This window comes from Daldinia caldariorum (genome assembly GCF_022478825.1).
Source record: "Daldinia caldariorum strain CBS 122874 unplaced genomic scaffold F4812scaffold_22, whole genome shotgun sequence".
Taxonomy (NCBI): Eukaryota; Fungi; Ascomycota; class Sordariomycetes; order Xylariales; family Hypoxylaceae; genus Daldinia; species Daldinia caldariorum.
The window spans coordinates 236,029-261,383 of NW_025953058.1; the positions used below are offsets into that span (position 1 = coordinate 236,029).

The 25,355-nt window shown below is 47.1% G+C and overlaps 7 protein-coding genes across 7 annotated transcripts; 5 read left to right on the forward strand and 2 right to left on the reverse strand.

Moving 5' to 3' along the window:
- Nucleotides 1–422: 422 nt before the first annotated feature.
- F4812DRAFT_444311 (uncharacterized protein) lies at nucleotides 423–1,532 on the reverse strand (the record flags this gene model as incomplete). The annotated part of the gene is made up of 4 exons (XM_047935488.1): nucleotides 1,436–1,532; nucleotides 1,094–1,363; nucleotides 801–1,011; nucleotides 423–613 (listed from the first exon to the last, which is right to left on the reverse strand). Coding segments are annotated over exons 2-4 (412 nt in total), but the record flags the coding sequence as incomplete, so codon positions are not given.
- Nucleotides 1,533–4,359: 2,827 nt separating this feature from the next.
- On the forward strand, nucleotides 4,360–7,256 carry F4812DRAFT_444313 (histone acetyltransferases subunit 3-domain-containing protein). Its single transcript, XM_047935489.1, has 2 exons — nucleotides 4,360–4,954; nucleotides 5,341–7,256. Exons 1-2 carry the CDS (start codon nucleotides 4,483–4,485, stop codon nucleotides 6,822–6,824), a joined length of 1,956 nt encoding a protein of 651 aa, XP_047786353.1. The 5' UTR covers nucleotides 4,360–4,482; the 3' UTR covers nucleotides 6,825–7,256.
- A 717-nt stretch (nucleotides 7,257–7,973) lies between these two features.
- Nucleotides 7,974–10,834, forward strand: F4812DRAFT_220908 (Urease, alpha subunit). The gene is made up of 3 exons (XM_047930438.1): nucleotides 7,974–9,298; nucleotides 9,390–10,281; nucleotides 10,383–10,834. The coding sequence occupies exons 1-3, from the start codon at nucleotides 8,175–8,177 to the stop codon at nucleotides 10,698–10,700; spliced, it is 2,334 nt and encodes a 777-aa protein (XP_047786354.1). The 5' UTR covers nucleotides 7,974–8,174; the 3' UTR covers nucleotides 10,701–10,834.
- Nucleotides 10,835–11,856: 1,022 nt separating this feature from the next.
- F4812DRAFT_444319 (uncharacterized protein) lies at nucleotides 11,857–14,383 on the reverse strand. Its single transcript, XM_047935490.1, has 3 exons — nucleotides 13,809–14,383; nucleotides 12,968–13,339; nucleotides 11,857–12,908 (listed from the first exon to the last, which is right to left on the reverse strand). The coding sequence occupies exons 1-3, from the start codon at nucleotides 14,004–14,006 to the stop codon at nucleotides 12,489–12,491; spliced, it is 990 nt and encodes a 329-aa protein (XP_047786355.1). The 5' UTR covers nucleotides 14,007–14,383; the 3' UTR covers nucleotides 11,857–12,488.
- Nucleotides 14,384–18,125: 3,742 nt separating this feature from the next.
- Nucleotides 18,126–21,669, forward strand: F4812DRAFT_444323 (Het-C-domain-containing protein). The gene is made up of 6 exons (XM_047935491.1): nucleotides 18,126–18,547; nucleotides 18,634–18,660; nucleotides 18,731–19,288; nucleotides 19,366–19,545; nucleotides 19,613–20,160; nucleotides 20,212–21,669. The coding sequence occupies exons 1-6, from the start codon at nucleotides 18,451–18,453 to the stop codon at nucleotides 21,397–21,399; spliced, it is 2,598 nt and encodes an 865-aa protein (XP_047786356.1). The 5' UTR covers nucleotides 18,126–18,450; the 3' UTR covers nucleotides 21,400–21,669.
- Nucleotides 21,670–21,673: 4 nt separating this feature from the next.
- Nucleotides 21,674–23,265, forward strand: F4812DRAFT_444324 (glycoside hydrolase family 45 protein). Its single transcript, XM_047935492.1, has 2 exons — nucleotides 21,674–22,699; nucleotides 22,896–23,265. The coding sequence occupies exons 1-2, from the start codon at nucleotides 22,256–22,258 to the stop codon at nucleotides 23,145–23,147; spliced, it is 696 nt and encodes a 231-aa protein (XP_047786357.1). The 5' UTR covers nucleotides 21,674–22,255; the 3' UTR covers nucleotides 23,148–23,265.
- Nucleotides 23,266–23,277: 12 nt separating this feature from the next.
- On the forward strand, nucleotides 23,278–25,028 carry F4812DRAFT_444326 (Endonuclease/exonuclease/phosphatase). The gene has a single exon (XM_047935493.1). The coding sequence runs from the start codon at nucleotides 23,816–23,818 to the stop codon at nucleotides 24,707–24,709; it is 894 nt and encodes a 297-aa protein (XP_047786358.1). The 5' UTR covers nucleotides 23,278–23,815; the 3' UTR covers nucleotides 24,710–25,028.
- Nucleotides 25,029–25,355: the final 327 nt, after the last annotated feature.

Consider the following 25,355-nt stretch of genomic DNA (forward strand, 5'->3'; position numbering starts at 1 on the left):
GAAACATCCTCCGCGTAGTTACTCCTTACGGCAGCTTGACATCAGCTTTTACATAAGTAATTGCATTCAGTCTTGTCTAACTACCTCAATCGATAATCAGAAACTCTAAGAGAATATATCCAAATTCTTTGCAGGTGTTAGAGGCTCAGTGGAGGACCTAATGTATTGCCATAGGTAATTTTTCCAATCTAAAGGCGCACATTAGCGGTCAGCATGTACCTATCTTGGAGGTAGGCTGATTATGGGAAAGTGTCATGTCTTTGTTTGAAACGGCGCAATGCTACACAGTATTAAACAACTGAAAAGTATAACTTGAAACTCCATCAATGGATGGGTATTGGATACGTCGACAAGTATTTCAAGGAATGTGAATGGGATTGTGATCCGTCCATGGCCACCAATATACCTCTTGCTCTTTTTTATTTATGTAAGTAGCCTCAGGGTAGTCCTCCTAGTCTATAGGAAGGAATATATTGTACAGTAAGGAAGCTTCCTGGCTGTCGAAGACAGGATCTAGGTCGTTTAGTAGTGTTCTGAAGCATTGGAGTCTCTTGTTATGCGGAGTCCATGTAGGTAGTGCAAATTCCAACGTCAATATTCTATACGTATTTCGGTGAGCATCATTTTTTCCTGTACTTTTTTCTAGTCGTCCGAAGGAAACCTGTTTGTTGTTTATGCCGCGGCCTTTATCATCTGTCCGAATTGTTCTTTTCCTTCTCAGTTCCATTCACTTGCTTAAATGTTAGCTGATGGTATTTAATATTCAAAGTGGGCCATTGCTAACGTTCTGTTTTTTTCAGCACTTTGCCTGTATCCGCAATGTTTCTCTCCATACGCTCTCGAGAATCTCTAATAGCTAAGTCGGCGTCGATATTTTTGTCAGGTAACATGACGTTCCTGTTACCTTCGCCAAGGGGTTCTTCGATAAAATCATCTAGGCGTGGATGAACCGCCTCATTTGGAGAAACTATTGGAGTACGATCGGGAGCTGCTTGCTGGTTTTCGGGATTTCTATAAAGCCTGTTAGTTACAGTCACCAAGTTCATGAGATTCTATCAAGTAAAAGTTGGCACTGTTTCAGCGACTTACTTACCTAGGTGCAGAGTTCACTCCGTCCAGGTAGTTCACAGACGACATATTGAGTTTGGGACATGCATAGGTTGTTATTGAGAATTGAGGTATACGGAGTACTCACATGGTCAGAACGTCGGTAACGGAACAGTTCTTATATCACATGTTGTTCATGGAAATATCGCACCCTTGGTTGGGAAACTATAAGAGTTTTTTTCCTGGAAGTTTTACAAAGCTCGGTTTCAATGTCCCTGCTCAGTATTAAAATTAGATGCCCGGGGTTTCTACGTAACTAAAGTACTAAGTAAGCAAAGCACAATCGAATTCAAGCTACTTCGGTCTCATACTTGCGCATATCACTTACTGAAGAGATAAAAGCTCATTACATTGCATCCCAGCTGAAGAATGCGCGACTGTTAATTCGCTATACACTATGTTCTCATTTTCTGTACCCCTGTTACATAACTTTGTGCTGTTGCCCTTACTTGTGACGCGGACATCTCGAAAGGGGTAACAGACGATCTACCTACAATATATCCAATTATAGAACGTAACTACGTGGCGTAAACACGGCTTTCCCGCAGTACATCTTATAGGCCTCCAACACATATTATTAACTTAGTACTTCTGCACATGCAAGTTCACAGCCTACCAAGTCTTAGCAACCAAGCAATGTGCAGATACCTATCCAATTAACGACCTTTATGGCATGCAACGTAGTCTCCAGCCACAAAGCAACGCTTTCAGCCACAAAACGTTGTAATTTGACATTGCATACAATAATATGAGTCTGCTCCAGCTTCCTGATTGTTCCATGGTGTTAGAATTATCCGGCGGTTACTGAGCGTCGGTACGGACTGTAAGTAGGTAGTAAGCATAGAATTATTAGTGTGGCTTCACAAAAACAAGGGCTTGAAAAGATGGGTGGCAAAATTTGGATGATCTCAGTACCAGATTAAAGGAGGCCGTTACTTCAATATTCCAGGTACTGGAATAGTGGCTACCTAGTGTGGCTCTTTATCACTTTTGTCAAGGAGACATTGTAAAGAACGTAATCGCGCTAGTATACGAGGAGAGAAACGTTACTAACATATTATAACTCGTTTCAACCCATTTGGCAAAACCCGGCTACGGAACTTGGGGTGGCGTGGACAGGGGCATTGCTCAACTTGAGTGTGCCACATGAGAAGCCTTCCCCGTTTCAAGAAGACGGTTCCAGTATTTTCATTAAAGTAAGGCATCCGTTATTATGACGAATGTAGCTTGTAATGTAACATTAATACCGTCCGGTAGGCTCGTGGTCTATGGTTGAGCAGTTATGATTCGTTTGCTTAATGTGGCGATCTGTTCAGCGCTATAGATACACCGCGGTAATTCGACAATTCCAACTTTACCTAAATCTTTATATGTGCCATTTAATAATTCCGTTTCATGTTCTAGTAGTAACGTATTAGAGGAGGTGTTGTACGAAGTGGGACGTCGTTGAGACTGCAAGGCTGGAGGATGTATGGGGATAGGTAGATTTTGGATTGGTATGGTGGAAACGTAGCATACATCATGCGGTGAGATATTCCTGCAAATAAAGGCCCGATCATCCTATAGCCTTCGAATCATCCATGCGGTGAGAATGATTGCTAAGTGATACTTATCGAATCCTAACTACGTCCAAGTATAATGCCATGATGGGCTTATGAGCTGAATTTCGGAGATACGTAGGCGACATCTGATTGGTAAGGGAAGTAATTACACTTCTAGTTGTTACAATGCTTGGTTAGTAGGTTCGTAGAACCTTCCTTCTTCGTTCCTCTCAGTTACCGAACCTCACGTCTCACATTATTACACACCGTTGTCAGCCCGTCCATCGTCCAACTTGTCCAATAGGTAGAACCCCATGAATCTAAGGAACAAGCAGAAACAGGTTTTAACTAATGAGATAACAAGGGTTAATATCAGCCAAGCCTTTCTAGAATAATGTCTTTTAAATATGAAACTTGAACCCGAGGAGATGTTAAAAGCTACTGGTTTAAAAGGTTGCTTTCTCCCACGCTTATGGGGAACTCCTATTCCGTAAACCGGGAAAATACCGAAGAGTCTGTAGCGATGGTTTCCCCCAGCCTTTCCCGTATTTGATACTACAAGCTAAAAGCTAAATGACTTTTCAAAGGAACACTGGGTAATCTACAGGGAAGATTTATGGCCCCGTATGTATTACCTCGCTTATATCCTCAAATACTGTCATGGTGTAAGTTAGTTACAAGTCTAGTAGGGTTTACTGTTAAAGTTCTAGATAGAATAATTAACACAAAGAATTAGGTACCTTAGATAGGATTAGGTACCCAAGGTAACCGAGGGACCCTTACGGTACGATACCTAGGTCGGGGTTTTCTTTAAGCAGGATAGCTCATCTACAATATCTTTTGTAATAGGTAGGTACCTTAGTTACCTTCCTTGTGACATACGCCAACAGTAAAATTTAATAGGTACCTATTTACCTAGGGACCTACCTCTAATATATCCCCAAACCCCTTCCATGTGCGATAGATGGCCACGAGGCTTCATAGAAGAAAATATAGTACTACCTACGTACCTATATTACGTTTCTTATTGACAAAAGGAGTAAGCAATACCTAAGGGGTAAGCATCGGTTAAACTACCTAGATCTTGCAGGAAGTCCTTTGGCTCACTAGCCGAGAATTCCGAACCCGAGCTGAGAGATATGTGTAAAATGATATCAAAATTTGCACAGTTTGTCAGATAGTCTTTTATCATATCAGCTTTTGCTTGAAAGCTCTACAACCCTGATGCCATCATAGTAATTCCTATGAACTACATACAGAGCTGGTATTGTCTGCTGTTTAGTTTATCATTTGGTAATTTTGGATATATCTGTGAGGAGCACTCGATACAAGATGGAATGCAGCCTCCCGAGTCGAGATATAAATCTTCAAACGGTCGGATACATTAGGTACCTAGGTACATAGAACTTAGGTTACATGGATCTTAGAGGTACATATATGTACGTAGGTACTTTAAGGGGGTCTGATTACATCATTCAAGTTTATCCGTACCCTCGTACAGAATTCGGAATTTGTTCAGCCGCAAAAAGTACATGTTGCCCAGAGATCCCTGGGCATTTCCTCAACTTGGATTCCCCCACAGATGTACCGTGCACGTGTGTATACCTAAATCTATAACCTATCACAGGTCCGATTTTGGCCAAGACATTTAGGTAGGATTTAGATTAGCATTAATTCATTAGTTGATCAAGTACGTAAGCATCAACCGATAACTTGTCGGACTTGTTCAACAACCGTCCGACGACGTTCAACTTCACATAATTTCGCCGTCCTCATTAATTTTTTCAACACTTCCGCCATCATATCCTTTGTAAAAAAATAGAATAAAAAAATAATGCCACCAAATCCTAGCCAAAAAGGCACCGGCAAGAAAAATGCCGGCGCGATCGGAAAGCGTAGTCGAAATACGACGCCCATGGCCAGCTTACCTTCTAACGCGAGCATCCCACCTGTTGATACTATAGAAACCGAATTCCTAGATCTTAGATTAGATTCAGTGCGTACTATAACCTACGATGACCTAATTGATTCTACCACTTCGAATGCCGTTATCCCCGATTCTAAGAGCCTCGACGGCTTAATTACGCGATTAGGGAAGCTTAATGAGATAGTCGATCGGCGAGGAACGTGGTGCGATAAGGGAATGAGACTTGTCGCGGCCCAGAGGAAGACTCATTACGATGAGGTGGCTTCTGCCGGTAGAAGGGATGATGCGCGTAGAGAAGGCGATGATGATTCGGAAAGAAGAGCGAACAAGAAGAAAAGAAAAGGTAATGACAGTCTCGCTCCTGGGGATGCGCATACTGGTGAGTGGCATCTATCCACGTGGTTACATGACAGCTACATACCTACGTAGGATCCGTCTACCTTGTCTTTTTTCTTTTCTTTTCTTTTCTTTTTCTTTTTTTCTTTTTTTTCTTTTTTTTCTTTTTTTCTTCTCTTTGGCTTGTGAATTACAGCAGTAAACTTCAGTTGCGTAGCAATAAGTACGGCACAATTTGGAAAAGCCTGACAATGCGCGCTTCCTTTTTTTTTTTTTTTTTCTTCCTCTCCTTGAATGTTGATTCCTCCCTCTCCCTAGGTGCTAATCAAGAAATGCATGTTAACACTTTTCATATTTCATTCCTATCCAAACTATCACGCTAAATTTTCATGATTCTTTTACTTACCCACGCTAACAAATTCGTCTAAGAGCGCTCATCTCCCCTACGTGGCTCCAGCAAATCGAGAAAACATTCCCGAGACAACGATTCTGCCAGTTCTTCCCTTTCACCTGTAGCACCTGCAACACCCGGCGCAATGGAGGTAGACGAGAAAGCGAAGCTCGATAACAAAGCCGAAGATGATTCCGATTCAGAAGATGAAGGGGCGCCTCCCCGCCGAGAGTCTCCTCAATTCCAAACCTTCGGCGAAGACCCCTCGACTTTTCCAGATCCTACGGTTTATGAAATTCGTCCGGCCAAACCTGGAATGACTGTCGATGAGCTGAAGGAACTATATTCCGTTGCCGTTTTCCCCAAATCGGACCTTTCCGACATGATTGCTGGCGATCCACCTGATAAAGACTTCAGCAACGCTAAACCGTCGAACCAGATTAGCTTCAGCACTTTCTCGACATATATTGAGCCATACTTCCGCCCATATGTCGAAGAAGACCTGGCTTTCCTACGGGAACGGGGCGATCGAATTACACCCTTTGTTATGCCAAAACGAGGAAAGAGACATTATACTGAAATATGGGCAGAAGAGGATGGTGCTATGGCAATTGATTCGAGTGCACCTGGTAGGGACAAGCTTGCTCCTAATCAAGCACGTGGTACGATAGACAACATGGATGATGATGTGGCAGAGAGCGACAAGCTATCGGTTGGTCCTGTGTTATCACGATTGCTACAAGCTATGCGCCCCGAAGCCCGCGTGCAACCGACGGAAGATAAACCGATGACGAATGGAGTTAATGGAGACATCGAAATGAAGGAAGAGCCTAATGGCGATTCCAATTCGGGCATCGCAAACGAGGAGAGTAAAAGCATGCCTCCTGCCACTTTCATGACTGAGTCGTCAACCGAAGCATGGAAGAAAGCTACACATCCCAAGTTAGACTACTCGCAAGTGGACGAGCGTATCAAGCTGGAGCTCCGTAACATCGGATTCCTCCCTCTGGAAGGGTTCGATGGGGATTACGACGGACACTACGATGATGAAGTCGCGGCTCGTCTGCGCCTCTTACAGGATCGTTTGCGCGAGCAGATGCTCATTAATGGCGCTCGAAAGACCCGATTAACGGACTTAGTGAAAGAAAGGATGGCTCATCAGGAATACACCACCATCCTTGAGGATCTCGATACGCAAGTCCAGGGAGCGTATCTTAAGCGGACGCGCACGATGGGCAAGAGTAAGAAATCTAAACGACCAGGCGGGGCTGGCGGTGGTAATCACCCGGCTGGAGGGTCCGGAACGGGCATGGCTCGACCAGGTATCGGCGACGTGACCAAGACTCTGATGGAACGCCGAAAACGATGGATCGACGCTGTCGGTCCGGTGTTTAGTGATCCTAGTCTCGGCAGGGTCCCTCGTTCGTCTGATCCTGACAGTACGATCTTCAAGCCCGAGATAATGGCTGATTTGATGAAGAAGGAGCGGCAGGCCTGGGACGAAGAGGTTGAGGATGAGTGATTACGCATTTTATATTCTTAGGTACCTACTTTATGAAATCTTATGGGCGCAGGGCGGGTTTGCATGTACCTTATGATACCATATCGGCGTTTAGGGGCTGGCAAGAAGTTTGCGAGAATTGATATTGAAGGAGTGCAGTACTTGTGCGTCATGGAATTTCTATCGATACAACAGGTTAAAGACTGGATCCTATTTTAAATGAAGATTCTTATTGGTTTTATTTATCTGTTTACTTCACCTCATCTCCACGGGTCTTCTTATAAGTCTGATATGGCATGTTTAAGACCCATCCTCTCTATTAGGTACTCAGACTAGCAGCCGCGAAAATTAAAATGAGCAGTCGTCCAACAAAAACAAGACCACACATACAAGATTGACTATTTTGAATTGAAAAAAAATCACATCAATAGTATAGAATTTCACAATTACTTTTATATAATCCGTGTATTATTTACTGCTGCTTTAGCTATAGAATTACTAAGTGACTAAAGTACCTACACCTATGTACCTAAGGTTATGGGTTCTGGTAGGGCTGCTCAGTCAGACTGCGGGGTTATCAAAAGGGTCCAGTGCTAATGCCATGCATGTGGACTGTGGACATGCAAGTGAGCTGGGCTGAGAAGCTTGAAAACCCCACATTAGGTAGATAAGAAAAGCAGTTGGTACCGTTGGTTACCAGTAATTAACGATAAAAGCTACCTAACCTACCTAGTATCAGTCAGTCTAACATGGAGCTACCTAATCTTGCAACGGTCTGGTCTCTTAATGGTTCTCTTTATTATCCATCTTGCTCCACGAGAGTTGAGTCAAGTTGAGTTAAGTTGAGTTGGAATCGCCTTTGTGATCCAAAGTAATAAATTTAATTCTATTATTGTTTGCTTTGGTTGTATCGTTGCGAACATGCATCTGATACCAAAAGAGGTCCGTATTATTTACTGCCCATTTCTTACTTATTATTTCTCTACTATTATATCTATATCTATATCTATGCCTGTTTCTATATCTATCCAGCCAAGACCAATAATGAGATGGCTCCTAACTAACATCATACCAGCTTGATAAGCTCGTCATCTCCCAACTCGGCTTCCTAGCCCAGAAGCGACTTGCTAGGGGCGTTAAGCTAAACCATACCGAAGCCACTGTAAGCTCCCCGACCACGATCTTGCGCGGAAAGAATACAGCTCCTATCAGCAAGATCATTTTTATTTTTATTTTTATTCTTATTCTTATTCTTATCGTCGAGCGTCGTCGAAATGAACTTGGTCTAATCCCCTAACCCTATCTTAGGCTCTCATCGCGAATAATCTCCAAGAGCTCATCCGCGATGGCCAGCACACTGTCGCCGACCTCATGGCCATCGGGTCCACCATGCTAGGCCGGAGGCACGTGCTCCCCTCGGTTGTGAGCACCCTCCACGAGATCCAAGTCGAAGGCACTTTCCCCTCGGGCACGTACCTCGTCACGGTCCACAACCCCATCGCCACCGACGACGGCGACCTAGCCAAGGCGCTCTACGGCAGCTTTCTGCCCGTCCCCGACCAGAGCCTGTTCCCGCCCGCCGACCCGAGCGCCTACGAGCCCGCCCGCCAGCCCGGCGCCGTGGTCGGCGTCAGGGGCCGCGTCACGCTGAACCAGGGGCGCCGGCGCGTCAGGCTGCGCGTCACGAGCAGAGGCGACCGGCCGATCCAGGTCGGCAGCCACTACCACTTCGTGGAGGTGAACCCGCAGCTCGAGTTCGACCGCGGCGCCGCGTACGGGTGCCGCCTCGACATCGCGGCGGGGACGTCGGTGCGCTTCGAGCCCGGCGACACGCGCACCGTCCACCTCGTCGAGATCGGCGGGGACCGCGTCGTCCGCGGCGGCAACGCGCTCGCCTCGGGCAAGGTGGACTTGTCCCGCGTGAGCGCCATCGTCGAGGCGCTGCAGAAGGCCGGGTTCGCGCATCGCCCCGAGCCGGCGGGCGATTTGCAGGTTGCCGATGCTTTCTCGATGGACCGCGAGAAGTACAGGACTATGTTCGGGCCGACAACGGGAGATGTAGTGCGCTTGGGCGCGACGGATCTCTGGATCAAGGTGGAGAAGGACTTCACGACGTACGGCGACGAGTGTAAGTTTGGAGGCGGCAAGACGTTGCGGGAAGGCATGGGGCAGATGACGGGATGTTCGGACGCAGATAGCTTGGACATGGTGGTGACGAATGCGCTGATTGTTGATTATACTGGAATCTACAAGGCGGATATAGGAGTAAAAGATGGGTTTATAGTGGGGATTGGCAAGGCTGGTAATCCGGATGTTATGGACGGCGTAACGAAAGGTATGATAGTGGGCAGTTGTACCGATGTCATTGCGGCGGAGGGAAAGATCGTAACGGCGGGCGGTCTTGATACGCACATTCACTTCATATGTCCCCAGCAGGCTTATGAGTCTATTGCTTCTGGTGTCACGACGATGCTTGGAGGCGGTACTGGGCCAAGGTAAGGGTATTTCCTTTCCACTTTCATGCTGAGGTGGTTTCAGATGGTGCAAGTTGGCGTGGTATCAGTAACTAACGATAATGTCTTCAAGTGCTGGAACTAACGCTACTACTTGTACACCCGGTGCCAACTATATGAGGCAGATGCTACAGGCGTGCGACCAATTGCCCGTAAATATTGGAATTACCGGCAAGGGTAACGACAGCGACCCAGGGGCTCTGCGTGAACAGATTTTAGCAGGTGCTTGTGGCCTCAAGCTACATGAGGACTGGGGCACAACACCAGCCGCTATCGATTCTTGTCTAAGTGTATGTGACGAATTAGACGTACAGTGTCTGATCCATACAGATACACTCAACGAGTCCGGGTACGTGGAATCAACGATTGCGGCGTTCAAAGGACGAACAATTCATACCTACCACACGGAAGGCGCGGGAGGTGGACACGCACCTGATATCATCCGAGTCGTGGAGAACGAAAACGTGCTACCGTCTTCGACGAACCCGACGAGACCATACACTCGTAACACTCTAGACGAACATCTTGACATGTTGATGGTGTGCCACCACCTTTCGCGGAATATACCCGAAGACGTAGCATTCGCCGAATCTCGCATACGCGCCGAGACTATCGCAGCTGAGGACGTACTACACGACCTGGGCGCTATCTCCATGATGAGCTCGGATTCCCAGGCAATGGGCCGGTGTGGCGAGGTCATCCTCCGAACGTGGAATACCGCGCACAAGAACAAAGTCCAGCGGGGGCGTCTGCCGGAGGACGAGGGCACGGATGCAGATAACTTCCGCGTGAAACGCTACGTTAGCAAGTACACTATCAACCCGGCCCTCGCGCAGGGTATGGGTCACCTTATCGGTAGCATCGAGGTTGGGAAGTTGGCCGATTTGGTGCTCTGGGACCCGGCGTGGTTTGGCACAAAGCCGACAACAGTGGTCAAAAGCGGGTTGATTGCCTATTCGCAGATGGTATGTCTTCTTCCTATTACTTTACCCTTCCCATCTCCCCCATACTACTATAATATGTACCTAGGTACCTAACTAACAAATCCCTCTTCCCCTCCTCCTAGGGTGACCCTAACGCTTCGATCCCCACGGTGCAGCCGATCATAGCGCGGCCCATGTTCGCGCCGCTCGTGCCGAGCTCGAGTGTCCTGTTCGTCTCGGCGGCGAGCCTGGACACCGTCACCTCGCGGTACGGGCTGCGCAAGCGGGTCGAGGCCGTCCGCGGGTGCCGCTCCGTCGGCAAGAAGGACATGCGGTTCAACGACGCGATGCCCAAGATGCGCGTCGACCCCGAGCGGTACACGGTCGAGGCCGACGGCGTGCTGTGCACCGCGGAGCCGGCGAGCGAGTTGCCGCTTACGCAGGCTTGGTTTGTTTATTGATGTTGGGGATAGGTATATACGTGGACAGACTCTATGTCGAGGGAGAAATGGGGGCTTGGCGACATGCTGGGACTGGGATTGGGAAGGGGGATGGTTGCTTATGTTGGAGTGAGCGAGTTGGGTTTATTTAGCTTTCGGTTGTGGGAAAGGGGATTAGGTCTGTAGGTAGCTATGGGTGAAACGATGTGTGTTGACCGACACCTAGCTTATATAGCTAGGTACCTACCTAGGTAAGGATTTAGCTGAATGGGAGGTATTCAAATGAACGCTAAGTGCCTATTCCTGGCAGATTTAAGGGTAGCTGTACTGCAATACAAACAATACCTAGGTAGGTATTTATACATGAATGGGATTCTCTAGTGACTGTTGGATTTCCACTGCTGGTATCAATCTAGGTACGTATATTAAGCACCTACCTCCTCTAAGATATGGGTATGAAGCAGGGCTGTTATTTTAATTGACCATATCAAGGCTTACTGTGTTTGTCCCCCTATTAGGTAGTGAAAGGCGTAGCGCTGATATGCTAGATAAGTAGCCTAAAGTTTATAAGACACCTGTTTTTACTGAGGTATGTACCTACCTGTTCCTGAATCCGGACGACTTCCAAGCTGGTAGAAGATTGGTGTAAGTTGATTGGTCGATCCGAAGCGTGCCCTATCCCAGCACCTACGTAGGTACAATATGGACAGATGGACAGATATAGGGGGACGTAATGAAAATTACCAGATCGTAAGAGAATTCTGACAAGGCTCTACTATAATATACAGGCCGGTTCTATTCATGGATTCATTTGTTCGGCCTATTATTATATCCTAAGTACCTAGGTACCTACCTCCTAGGCTGGCCTTCCGATTTCAGTGCGTGAGAAAGATACCGTACCTTAGGTATGTAGGTGCCTACCTAAGGTACCTAATGTATCAATGAACCCCTATCAAGTGAGAGAGAGAAGTAAAATACGGTTATTAAGGACCTGGAGACCTAGGTTAGAATAGACCTTGAGTTATTAGTGAGTTAGTCTTCTCCAAACCATCCTTCCACTAGCCATTAAAGGCATCTGTCCTCCTTACTAGCTCCTTACCAGCTGTAACCTGTTACCGTCAGACCTTATACCGCGAGCCAGCTTTTTCAGTCTCTATTTGGCGAATGGGAAGGTTATGAGCTTCAACGAGACGGGTGGCTTAAACATCTTTTACGTCCCGAATCAAATATCATTATTGCAAGATGTCCATAGGTGCTACATCTCAGAAGCTCTCAAAAACTACAAGGCGTGCCCGTTACACACTCGGGCGGACTCATTGACACGTCAAAACCACGGGGATGAAATAGGTACAAAAACACGAAATGAAGAAATACGGGTTTTCAATGCACAGCCATGTGAAAAGCCATGTAAATACAAGTTAATCGCGACACTTCAAAACCCCCCTCGAATAAAACTCCTTCCCTCAGTCCGCCGTCCCTTTGGTAGGTTCCGCCATCCCCCCTCTCAACGGGTACCTGTAGGATCCTCGTAATTCATAATGCAACGTCAGAAGAGTCTGAATAACTACTCCCCTGCTACTTCAGGCCCTCATCCGCAAGGCTAGGTTTATCTCTTTGGCATCGAGCATATATTCCGCTCCTGGGATTCTTAAATCCCCCCCTGTAGTCCGCAAAGCAAGCTAAAAGCACTGCCCTTCTTACACACATGGACGGAGAAGTGTGATGTAGTCGGGTATACCTCTAAACAACGAAGGGAATTTGAAGTAGTCAACGCACTCGTGTCTAGCGCAATTCGTATTGGTACAATCACTAAGCCTTCTTCTTCCGACTGGACTTCTTAGGTTCCTCCGGAGTCTCGATCACTTTCGAAGCCCTCTTACGCTTCTTATCGGGGCTGGCAGGCGTCGCGGTCTTAGCAGCGCTCGCCTCGGCATCCTCAACTTCAGCTGCGGTGCTCTTTCGCTTCCTAGTGACCTTGGCTTTAGGAGTTTGGGTTTCAGGCTCGGGCGCGGGCGCCACTGCCATCTGCAGCTGCTCGGCGATAGCATCCTGGTCATTAGGAGCATATGCCTCTTCTCCGGATAAAACGGGCTGGGGGATTCCATTCGCGTCAGCGTAGTTAAGCGCATCCGGATCGCTCATGTTTCGAGCGTCAAGATTGCCAGCCTTGTACGAGTGTACTCGCGCGTTATATAACCGGAGGTTAAACTGGTATGCATTGTTCCACGCCTGACAATAGCATTAGCAAAATGAATACGTCGAGTTATTGGATACTGTAGACTACTCACATTCTTTTCGGCAGGGGTCATAGATGCCCAGCGACGCTGACCTTCCTCCTGTACAGCGCCTTTCGGGGCATCTTGACCAAGGTCATTGGCGATGATGGGACGGGCAGTTTGCATGTACAAGAAGTAGGGAGTTAGAGGTCTCTTAGGAGCGTTAGGATCATGAGTCCTCTTCTTGCGTTCCTTCTTCTCTTCGACATGCCCAAAGTCACCCAGCTGACCAATGCCATCTAGGTTAGCGATCAGATTTTGCATGGAATGGGTTGTGCCATTGTCAAAGGGTGCAGGCTCTCCGATTAGAAGATTGGTTTGGCGTAGGAAGTCATCTGAGAAGCTCTTCATCAATCCTGTTATGGTGTTGAATCTGGCGTGGACCTAGTATGCATGTTAGCTTTCATATGCATCTTCACCTTGGAAAGTAACGAATAAATGGGCAGAATAAAATAAAAAAGGTGACGATAGTGGGTGGGTTATAAATCAATAGGCTATTGTACTGCATAATGGTAACAAACTATGCAAGATGCGGCGAGTTCTGAGATAAGATGTCCCAAGACCATCCATGACCGATCTAACAGGCAGAGATGGGTAAGGGAAAGGGGTAAGCAAAACTGCGGAGTTCAAGGTAGGTACTTGGGTATTACTTGAGCATTATCGCTCAGTAATAACCCATAACCCATAAGCCCTGTGTCATTCTCTCATCACCGTAACACATCTTGTTACTAAGGTGTGTAGAATATTACATAGTCGCAAATTATATCCGGTTGTCTTTCTTTAGATATTCATATAAAAAGAATGATGCCGAATTTTTCAAAAAGCAAAATGACAAAAAGTTAAGTTGACTTACGCTATCGCGAACTCGGATGAACTCTTCAATTCCAATCGTTCTAGGAGGTTGGATTGCAGGTCCAGCAGCTAGAGGTTGTTGCTGAATGGGCTGAGGCGCCATCTGAGGGACGGGTTGCATGGCCATAGGAACCATAGTCGGTGCGGGTGCCACGGGGGCGGGCTGGCGGGGAGGATCCGTCTTTTTTGGGCGAGGCATTGTGGTTGATTAGTGGTAGGGTAGGTTAGTTGTGAGTGTGTGTGTATTTTTCTTTTCTTGGTCGGTTGTTGGCTGTTGAATGTGGTGCTTAGGTGGTTGCCGACTGATTGGTACAATGCCTACTAAAAGGTAGTAAGGTAGTAAGTAGGGCAGTGTGGTGTGCTGTACTTTTTTGACGCGCTGGCTGAAATGCTTTGCGTCAAAAAAAGGGCACCTATGGATTGGTGATCCAACAATTTAAAATAAACTGTTCCGCGTCAGGTTGTGTGCTGTGGTTATTGTTGCTGGGCTGGGTTGGTCAACCTAGGCGTCTGGAGCCAGAATGCGACCGCTGGAGATCAGTGAGGGAAAAGGGCAGGAAGCGCGAAATTTTGGCGGAAAGAAAGTTTGGGGGGTAACGGCGCTGGAAGGAGGGGCAGGGCACCGTCTAAATATGCCAGATCTCAGGCTTGCTGATTTTCCCAAATCACTGATCACTGAGGGGGGAGGGGGGGGTCTGCACTATGGTAGACTAGGTACCTAAGTAACTTTCCTCAGCGACGTTACAGGTACATAATAGCAGGTACTTAGACCCTTGAAGAAACACCTATTTTACTATGGCAGCATCACCAATGCATTATTACTGAATTATTTCTTGTCATTCAAGACCATTTGACCTATCATCTCGTATATCTTGCACTGAAATTGTACAATTGTACGGTGTTTTATGTAGATTCTTGCTGTCGAGTCGGCATTGATTTTTGTAGTGTCACCCGAAAAAAAAATATCGCACCTGGACTTGGAGAGGGGCATCAAAATCAGCCCAGCCCCATTACCCATAGAAGGAAGGGGCCGAAAAAAAAATAATTAAAAAAATCAGCAGGCACAAATGGAACCAGCCCGACTTGATACATCTTTACGGTACTTCCCCCTCTACCTCATTCTGTTATTCTCGTAAGTCACCCGCTATCTACTTCGACATGTCCAGCTTGAAATTAATATATGTTGGCTCTGTAGCATATTTTACATATTATATTTCGATAATCAGTTTCAAAAATTCCTTTAACATCTTAGCATTTAATTGTTGTTGATAGCTTGTTGCTGAGATCGCAAGCGCTGTTCTAAGTTCGTAAGGACCTTAGAGAATGACTTCTAAAAGTTGCATCACTGGAGGGTGCTGAAGGTGCTTAAAAGTACCTGAAAATTTTGGTGTTCCCAGCGTCTTGTCATTCTCAATTAGATGGTTGCACCCGCCCAGTGCTAGCTGCAAATCGATTGGCTCGGCGGGGAAAGTGCACCTGTAGTTCATCAAATCACATCAACGCCTCTAAGTAGCGCCTAAAGCGGCGGCAACTACCGGTTCTTCCATCTATCTCCCCATCACCTACCGAATTTTTCAGGGTCAAACCAACTCCCCCCGACACCCTCTCTCAGTTGTTCGCTCCAGTGTTGCTCCAGTGTACGCACACAGTAGATTTCAGCACCTTTCTGAATTTTGACCTCCCTCTCTTTTTTTTCTTTGGCCCCATCCACCACCAGCACAGCTCCAAATGTTACAGTTACTAACTAATAAAATCTTAGCAGCTGCTGCCCATCCTTTATCAGCGTACCATTATCCACCGTGTTACCCCACCATAGGCTTTCCTAGGTTAGGTACTTACTTAATTTTACGTACAGTTCACAGAATAGCAATACCCTTCGTTGGAAGCGGACCTAATCCTAGTATTTCCAGTTGGCGAAATAGTTCTGCTGGCTACCTCATCTCTGTCCATTAGGTCTATTAGGTAGGATGAGCGATTAGGCTTTTCTCTAGTAACCTGTTGTTTTCAATCTCCCTGCAGGTGATCTATTATGTGCTTCAAGTTCATTAGCGGGTTCAAAACGCCCTACGACATCCTTACGTCCTAACATACCTTTCAACACCTAAGATTAGGTAGGCATTTACACCATATCCCTTGAACTGACGAAGCCTTGAATCCTTACCTCCTCTAAAATCCGCTTAACAGGGCTCTAGGAAATTCCAAGCTGCCTCTGTCGATACCTAATCTCCTTACATTAAGTACCTGGGTAGGTATTCTCGTGCCTTGCCCTCTTCAGAGGTACTGGCATGTAGGATCCATGGCCCAAAGGTTCTTTTTCCTAAGGCACGGGCTGAACACTTTGGTACTATCCGCCCACAACCTGTGAGCGGTTTAACAACACGATGTGCCTTGTGGCGATTTTAGCTACGACCTGCCACGCCAGGTGTTTGTTACCCAGTAGTTTGGCTAGCTATTCGCAAATCATTTAACCTACTAGATTATGACTTAGAAACACCGGGATTTCTCATGTAAATGGAACGATTAATTACCTCTCAACGAAAATCAAGACATGGCAGGACTAGAAATGCTATTTCGGAACCTTTTCTATCACAATCTAGGTATCCGTTAGCACTTAACGATTCTAGTCATTGATGCCATTATCGTATGTAGAAGTAGCAGTTATTGCTGTCCTTGATACGATTACGTTCGCCATGTTTCAGCTTAAAAATGTACTATTTACAAGTAGGAACTATTCTCGAGCCATATATTCTCTTACCTAGAAGTAAGTAGTCATCTAGGGATAGTAGAAGTTAACACTTTTTGGAATAAGTTAACTTGAACAACCCGATCCAACTATTTCATGATTAGAGACAGTTGAAGTTGTTAGCTTTGCGAGTTAGCGGAAACTTATCCAAGAACACAAGGCAGTTACATTGAGCGAGCCCTACTATGCTGTGCCTTGCCAGTTGACGATTTGTTACCCCTCCTTTACCACCTACTAGAAGCTCAACGTCCGCATCTATAACACATTATGCAAAGCATCGGACGATGGTCACGTAGCAATAGCCTATCTATTACGAAATGAAGGTAAAGAAGGAAATATTTGGTCACATACCTAAGGTCTTATAAGACATTATATTCTTGTCAGTTGAAAGTTACTCCCGAGACTCAAAAGAGATAGAATAATGGAAGAAATATTTAATGAGCCGCCTTCACGACAAACTCAGTATAAATAGGTAGGTACCTGAGACAAACGATTATCTGCAAAAGAGGTTGCTATCAGCAGAATCTATGTCAGGTCTTTTCATCCATGGGCCGCTTGAATCATATGTGGGAGGTATTTGCGGCCATATCAATACCTAGGTACGATTTCCATAGTAATATCTTTGCAATGCGACAAGTCTGAACAGGGTTATAGTCTTGATAGTTGATATCCAAACAACCGAAAAAAAACAACCTTTTTTTTAAACAATACTACAAGTCGCGTCAACGTACACCAGGTAGACAAGGACGCGGGAAATCAACCTTTTTCGGCGTTTACATTACATGTCAATTTCGCGTTACACAACAACATTACCAGACTTGCCCATTCGGGGCTGACGCCATTGCAGTTTTCGGAGAATCCACTTATCCGTTCCAGATCTTTGCTGCAGGTGGGATCCACTTTCAGGAACCCGCACCGCGCTTCTCATCCGAACATGCACGTATGCCGGCAGACCGACAGCAGCACGAAGGCTTTTGAAACGTTGATCTCAACTGCCAATCATACATCTGATTTATTCCACTGATATGTAAAGCATGAGGAATGACGGGGAAAATGAGGAGAAAAAGACAAAGTGTGAAAGAATTATAGATGCGAGTCATACTGAGCCAATAGATGAATGATAGACGGTTGGATCTTTCAAATTTGGTTTTGATCTTGTATATGTTTAGCACTCTTTACAGCAAACGCGTAGGTGGGTAGTTTGATGAATCTATCCAGACTTTGAAGCCGGATTGCCGATTGATTTACACAGTACGAGATTCAACGGGATGTGCCGTTCTTCTTGTACTTTTAGGAGCTCAATTCAAGCTTCGTGATAGTAAAACAATGGTCATAAGTACATCAAATAAGCTTCCTCCTTCCGTCTTCGCATTCATCGTTTCAGTTGTGATCAAATAGGATCCACTTAAAACAAGTATCGCGGGCTTGGCAGACATATGCATAAGTTACACGAGTTGAAACACGAGCCAGCCAAAGAACCCCTCTTTCTCCCCTCTAAAAAAAACTGATGATCTGTTGTACCAAATAAAAAACAGGTAACCAGCTAACACAGGGATGACGCTAACCGTGACCTAACACAGCTAGGTAAGCTCTGCTACCCCTCCCCCTCTTTTCTTTCCTAACTCCTCGAAGGCCTCCAAATGCAAAGGTCACTTAATATCACGTCACCCCGAACACCACCTGCATTATCACTAACTTACCTATCGTTGTGGTATTTTCTGGTATTTTTATTTTTCTTAGCAAAATCGAGTTGACCTCTTTCCTCAGTTGACCTGATTTTGAGGTCAAGTCTCATTCCAACCGGTTATAGTATCATTAAAACAGCATCAACATCAACACACACACACACACACTATATACACACACACGATAGACATAATTACTATCGAGTATTTCGAAAATGATCACCCTGAAGCCTTTCCCCGCCTTTCTGGGGTTGGTGTTCCTTTTCGTCTTCGCTCGACCGGCTCTTGCCTTCGGTGCTGGTAACATTGCTGGTATGTTCTAACTGGTCTACTATGTAACTTAAATCAAATGCTATAGCAAAATCGACTCGTTCGTAGAGCTAACTGTCTCGTTATAGGTATCTCCAAAGTCGAGGGACAAAACTGTTAGTGTTCCTCTGGCGCGAAGCATAAAACGATTTATTCGTGTAATATCTAACCTTCATTTACATCTAGGGCGTCATGGCGATATTGAGGACACTCTTCTTTCTATATTAATGGCCCAAGCCGTTGGAGGCAAGAAATTCAACAAGCTTATGGTCTCCCGCGTCTACTTCGGTAACTGGCTTCGAGATTACTCCCAAGCTATTGATGTTGGTACGGTCAAAGCAGTCTCTGCCGAAGCAATCCGACTCCTTCTATGCGTTCTCGGCTTCTTGACTTTTGGCTACGGCTCCAAAGAATTCGAAGTCACCGCCGAGCGTCTCGGTTGCTACCGACCTGAAGACCACATTGACAACCCCAAGAATTACGCCGACAACGAAGATGCGCGCCAGTATGACCGGCGACTACGTGGTCCTATTGATGAGCGTGTTGAACTCGCCATTGACCCAGAGACAGGCCTGAAGAATTATATTGCTAATGAGGGCGTTAATATCATGACTTCGGCACTGCACCTTAGGCGCCTATTCGGTCGCTGCGTCGAACTTGCCCGATCTTACAAACAGAACAACAGGAAGAGTGATTTATATGAAGCTTTGCGACTACTTGGAACTGGCCTGCACTGTCTTGAAGGTATGTTCCATCTCGTCTCATTAGACCTACTCATCCTATTTCTAGGACGTAGGTGAAACTAATTTGTGATCGACCAGATTTCTTGGCCCACAGTAACTATACCGAGTTGGCGCTTATCGAGTTAGGCGAGCGTGATGTATTTCCCCATGTCGGTAGGGACACCAAGATCCAGATTCCCGGCGCTCGACACGATGTCTACCCTTGCGTCACTGGAACTTTCGGTGGCGTCGATTTCCTGCACTCTGTTACTGGAGAAGGTTAGCTACGTCTTATAACCCCTACCTGGAATATTGATTTAGTAGATCTAACTCGAAATCCTCTTAGTCTCGGACAAGTTAACGCAGAATGAAATCCAAGAGCTGGAAGGCGCTCTAGAGGAGAACTCGAAGAAAAATGATACAAGCATTCTAGAGGGTCTCATCGACAAGATCCCCGATGGTATCTTCGGCGGTGACAACAAAAAGCAAAAGATGGAGGAAATCCAGAGCAACGCCGCCAATGCGCAGATGGAAAACACGTCGATCTCCCCGAGAGACCCGGAAGAGTTCACCCAATATATCCAACAAGTTTTCCAACAGATTATGCCTGCTATTGAGTTCCACGATGACCTTATGAAGGGTATCGGCGAGGCCATTGAGAAGATCCCTATTCTACCCCAAATCATTGAACAGCTAGAAGAACAGCTTTCTATGTGGACATTCTCGATTATGGCACCTTTTGTGGTCCCTATCATTCAACAGGTCAAGAATGAGCTTCGCACTGGGTCGTCAGAAATCATCGAGAGCAGCAAGAACGAGCAGCATATCGTCTTTAATGATGACGAATGCTCCGATCCGACGCACTCTATGCTATCCAAGGATCACTTCTCTAACGTAAGTGGCTCGTGCTTACCGTACTTGTTTCTCGTGCTGACTATATTGTAGATCCTTAACGAAATTGCTGGAAAGACTGCTAGCAAGGTTGTTTACTGGGTCGTTCCTCAGATCATGGAGGCCTGGGATGATGAAGGTGTCGATGTCGATCGCCTGCTAAACCGCATTATCCACGGCGTGTTACACCATCCAGCTCAGCGTGATATGGGAGACGATGGAGCTCGTGACGGGCGACAAATTATGTTCCGTTCTGTCGAAGAGTGGTGGAACCAGATGGATGAAGGCGCCAAAGATGAATACCGTCAGAAGCTTTCTCGCGACGGCGTGTTTAACGGCGAAAATCATAAGGAGGGTGTCCATGATTCCGGCCATGGTTGTGGAAAGCCTCTTGGAATGCACAAGAACTTCGCCGAGGGCGGATCTATGGAAGATCGCATCGCAAGCCAAGCTGCTAGCGCCATTGTCGGGGGCCTCACTGGTGGTATCTCGGACTTCGTCAGTGCCCAATCGGGTGGCCAAATCAACCTACCCAACCTTGGTGGGAACCAAGAGTCTAGTAGTTCCGGTGGCGGCGGACTCCTCGGGGCTATTGGTGGTTCTCTTCTAGGCGGAGCCTTTAAGAATAATGAAACGGAATCGTTTGGAAGTAGGCGTCAGGACAATGACGAATCCTACACTGAGAGCCGCACTGAGTATGGTCGCTCTGGTAGTCGCTATGGTCAGGCTGAATATTCTGAAAACCAATATTCTGGAGGAGGCGAAAGTAGAGAATATCACCGTTATGAACAAGATGACAGTAGCGGCCGAGGTTACGGCTACGAAGAGCGAACTGATTCCCGTCCCAGCTACGGAGGCGGATATGAGGAACGAACTGAACGTCGATATGAAAGTAATGATGACAACTACCAAGAATCTAGCGGCTGGAATCGTCGTGGTGGCGATGATGATGATCGTCAAGAGAGCTATGGCAGCCGACGTGATTATGACGGCGAGGGCGGTTACGGACGCCGTGAGGAAAGCTCAGGGTATGAACGTTCCGGTGGCTCTGGTCGTGAGGGATATGGCCGCGAAGAGAGCTCAGAGTACGGATTTGAAGAGCGTCGTGATGAGCGTCGCGATCGAAGTCGCGATAATGATGACACTGGGTTCCTGGATACGGTTATAAACCGAGTTGGGGACGCCCTTGACGAAGGTAGTCGCCGCCGTCGTGACGAAGGAGGCAGCGGATGGGGATTTTAGGAAAGGTTTCGTTCGCATTAGATACCTACCTTTTGACGTACGACTGGTGGTCTCGGCGAGGAGTTCTTAGGTCCTTGGGGTGTGATAAGTTTTGGCGTGTGTTGTGTTAAGGATACTCCTAAAAGTTACCACGTAAGGTTGGCTGCAATGATGTAAGCTTTTGTTTAGCTCTCTGTCTTTCTAGCAAGTCAAACAAGCCTCATAAGGGATAATACTGCTACTCCGAGTACCTTAGGTACGTAATTATAAAATATGTGACTTTGGAAGCCATAGACAAGAGTTAAATAAGTGGTGATTTAGGTATCGACCTAATATGAGCTGTTATGCCTTTTCCACATTAAGCTATGGTGGAGTATTGCCAAAGAGGTTCCCTCAACATGACCTCACGGAGCTAGATTTCCGACGGCTATTGGACATTAAGTCTTTTTCCAGATAAATATCCCGATTTTGCCAGCCCCTGACTCCACCCAATTAGGCTCTGTACCATAAACATGGCCTTACCTGCGGCAACCTCTATATATCACCTATATGATGTTATGCAAGATCCCGCCAGGGCGGGTCGCCACACGATTCAATCCATCTCAATGATAATGCCCAGAGATTTCACGAATATGGAAGCAGATTAGTACCTCCGGTGGGACATATTGAGGGGATAAGATCGGCGGCCTTACATTCCGGCTGGTGAATAACAAGATACCGCCGTGGAATCTTTAAAAGCCGACCGGTTTCCGGATTGCGTGTTCCTCCTCCTCATATTCTTCTTCTTCCTCATCTTCAACCTCATACGATATACTATACTTAATATTCAAGCATATATAATAAGTACCTTAGGTACCTAAGATATATCAGAGACAGCATGCAGCTCACGACGATCTTGGGACTCGCGGTCCCCATGCTAGCGCACCTGGCGTCGGGGCAGGGGGCGTCGGGGTCGGGGCAGACGACGCGGTACTGGGACTGCTGCAAGCCGAGCTGCGGGTGGTCGCAGAAGACGGACAGCGGGAAGCTGGTGGGGACGTGCAGCAAGGGGGACCAGCCGCTCAACGACAACGGCGCCACGAAGAGCGCCTGCGACAACGGCGGCTCCGCTTACATGTGCAGCAACCAGAGCCCCTGGGCCGTCAACGACACCCTCAGCTACGGATGGGCCGCCGTCCGCATCCAGGGCCAGACCGAGACCACCTGGTGCTGCGCCTGCTATGAGTTGACGTTTACCAGCGGCCCCGTCAGCGGGAAGAAGATGATCGTGCAGGCTAGTAACACGGGCGGCGATTTGGGTCAGAACCATTTTGATCTCGCGGTACGTGATCTCCTCTTTTAGGTGCTTTTATCATATTTAGCACATTGTACCTCCCTCTATAATACCTACGGGCGTATCGCATCCAGGCAAAACGTAACGATTAATAAGAACTACATCATTAACATCATCACCACCACCGCCATCATCATCACCATCATTATTATTATCGCTAACAAACTCCCTCGCACGCACGCAGATCCCCGGCGGCGGCGTCGGACAATTCAACGCCTGCACGGACCAGTACGGCGCGCCGGCCAACGGGTGGGGCGAGCGGTACGGCGGGGTGTCGTCGCGGGCCGCGTGCGACGGGTTCCCGGAGGCGCTCAAGGCCGGCTGCTACTGGCGCTTCGACTGGTTCGGCGGCGCGGACAATCCCGGCGTCACCTTCCAGCAGGTCACGTGCCCGGCGGCCCTCGTCGACAAGAGCGGATGCTCGCGGAACAGGTAGACTTTTTTTTTACGTCGGGAATGAAAATGGTTAGTTACTTGTGTGGGTAGGTACTTATGGTATCTAACCTAGCTAGTAGAGGATGGAAAGGTGAAAAGGGAAGGTGATGGTGAAGGGGAAGGGGGGAAGGGGAAGGGGGAAGAGGGGGGGGAGGAGATAGGTGCATGGTGAATAGGTTGGTTGGTACATGCCTAGATGTGACAGAAAGTATATATGAACTCTAGAGTCTATACCTATTAGAAGCATGGACTTGAATGCAGAGATGTCCTTGTTGTAAGGGATGGCTTCTTATTTTGCCCGACCCAACTAGAGATGTTAACTCCAACCAGATCAGCACCTCATGTTATCGTCGTATCTTGGCACATGTTTACGTAGCGAATTTATCCATAAAAGATGCAGGCCAAGCTACTCTAGAGATCTGGTGCAACCCCACGTGCTTCCTTTCAGAAACATTGTAGGATCTCCGAGTCGGAATTTCCCCCCTGAATCAGAAGCTTAATAACGAATCGCGTGCGGTAAAATTAAGTCGTGATCTCGGGAGCGACCGAAACTTCCCCGGCCCCTTTTGGAGTATAAATACATAAATGGGTCGAGATTTTTAAATGAATTTTAAATAGGTTGGAGCATATTTGTTTTATAGTGGTCTATATCAAGTACAACTCGCCAAGATGAAGCTCCTAGCTGCCTTGACCAACTTCCTGACGACTACCAGTGTGACCATGGCAGCAAGTGTACCCTTACGTATCGTCTCTTTTAATATCCGATATGCCGCAATATCCCTTGAAAAAAATGAAAAGCCGTGGTCGGACCGTCGCACAGGTCTCATCAATCAACTAAAGTCGGTTACCGCCAATGCATCAGAGGCCGGAGCCGTCCTAGTGCTGGGCCTACAGGAAGTTCTCGACGCCCAACTAAACGACATCGAGAAGGGTCTAGGAAGCGACGTCTGGGCGCACTTCGGCTTCGGTCGCGACGACGGCAAGAAGAAGGGCGAGTACAATCCGGTCTTCTACCGCACCGACGTCCTCAAGCTGCTGTACAGCGAGCAGAAGTGGCTATCCCCCACCCCGGACGAGGTCTCGTTCGGATGGGGCGCCGGTAGCCGACGAGTCAGCGTGATCGCCGTGTTCGAGCACATCGCAACCGGGAAGCGGTTTATCCACGCGAACACGCACCTGGACAACGTGAGCTCGCAGGCGCGCAGCGAAGGGATCAAGGTGGTGCTGTCGCGCATCAAGGCCGCGCAGGACAAGTACGGTCCCCTAGGCGTCACCTTAACCGGGGACTTCAACTCGGAGCCGGGAGGCGACGCGTACGCCGCGCTCGAGGACTCGGGGTACCTGGTCGAGCTGTGGAACTCGGGCGCGAAGAGGCTCGGCACCAACCAGCTGACGTATACGGGCTTCTCGACGACGGGGAAGAGTCGTATCGACTTCGTCTGGTTCGGGCCCAAGGGCGAAGATCGGTATGCGGCGCAGCAGTTCGAGTTCCTCAATAACGATATAGATGGTGTGTTTATCAGCGATCATAGGGCCGTGGTGGCTGACTTGACGGTGCTTTGAGAGAGTTGGGCTTTGGGGGTTAGATAATGGACGGCTTGGCTGTCTCAATCAGGAGAGTCCGTAGTAGATGCAGCCTTGAGAATTACAATAGGTGCCAATGAAAATCCTGCACGTTGCTAAGGTAAAGAGTCTTATATATTATAATCAAAACAGGTTATTTAAAGGCGTAAGATGTAAGATGTCTGTCTAGACTTTGGCACGACTTGAGTAGGTACCTAATCTTGTGACAAGTTGATCCAGCAGAGGTAAAGAAAGAGAAATCTTCAGTTTATTACTGTATTTATCATAGTTAATTGTATTATTCTAATGTACATTTAATACATTACTCGCGTTGATCCCACTAAGTTAAGATGCAATATCACTAGGCCTAGGTATAGCAGTTTCTCACAAATAGGGGTAAAGGGGTAAGGAGGTATGGGGATACCGGAAGATAAACCGTACTAGAACATATAGTACGTATTAATCTGCTATATTATCGTTTATATCAGCGGTACCCGTTATTGATTCTTAAACTTTGGGTACCGAGGTACCTAATTCTTCTGCGTGAAGTAGGTATCCGAGGGGAAATTTAAAGTTAGGTTAGGTACGCACTTAGGAGACGTAACGAAATGGCACATGACCTAATCGGCACCTTCTAGCTGATGGT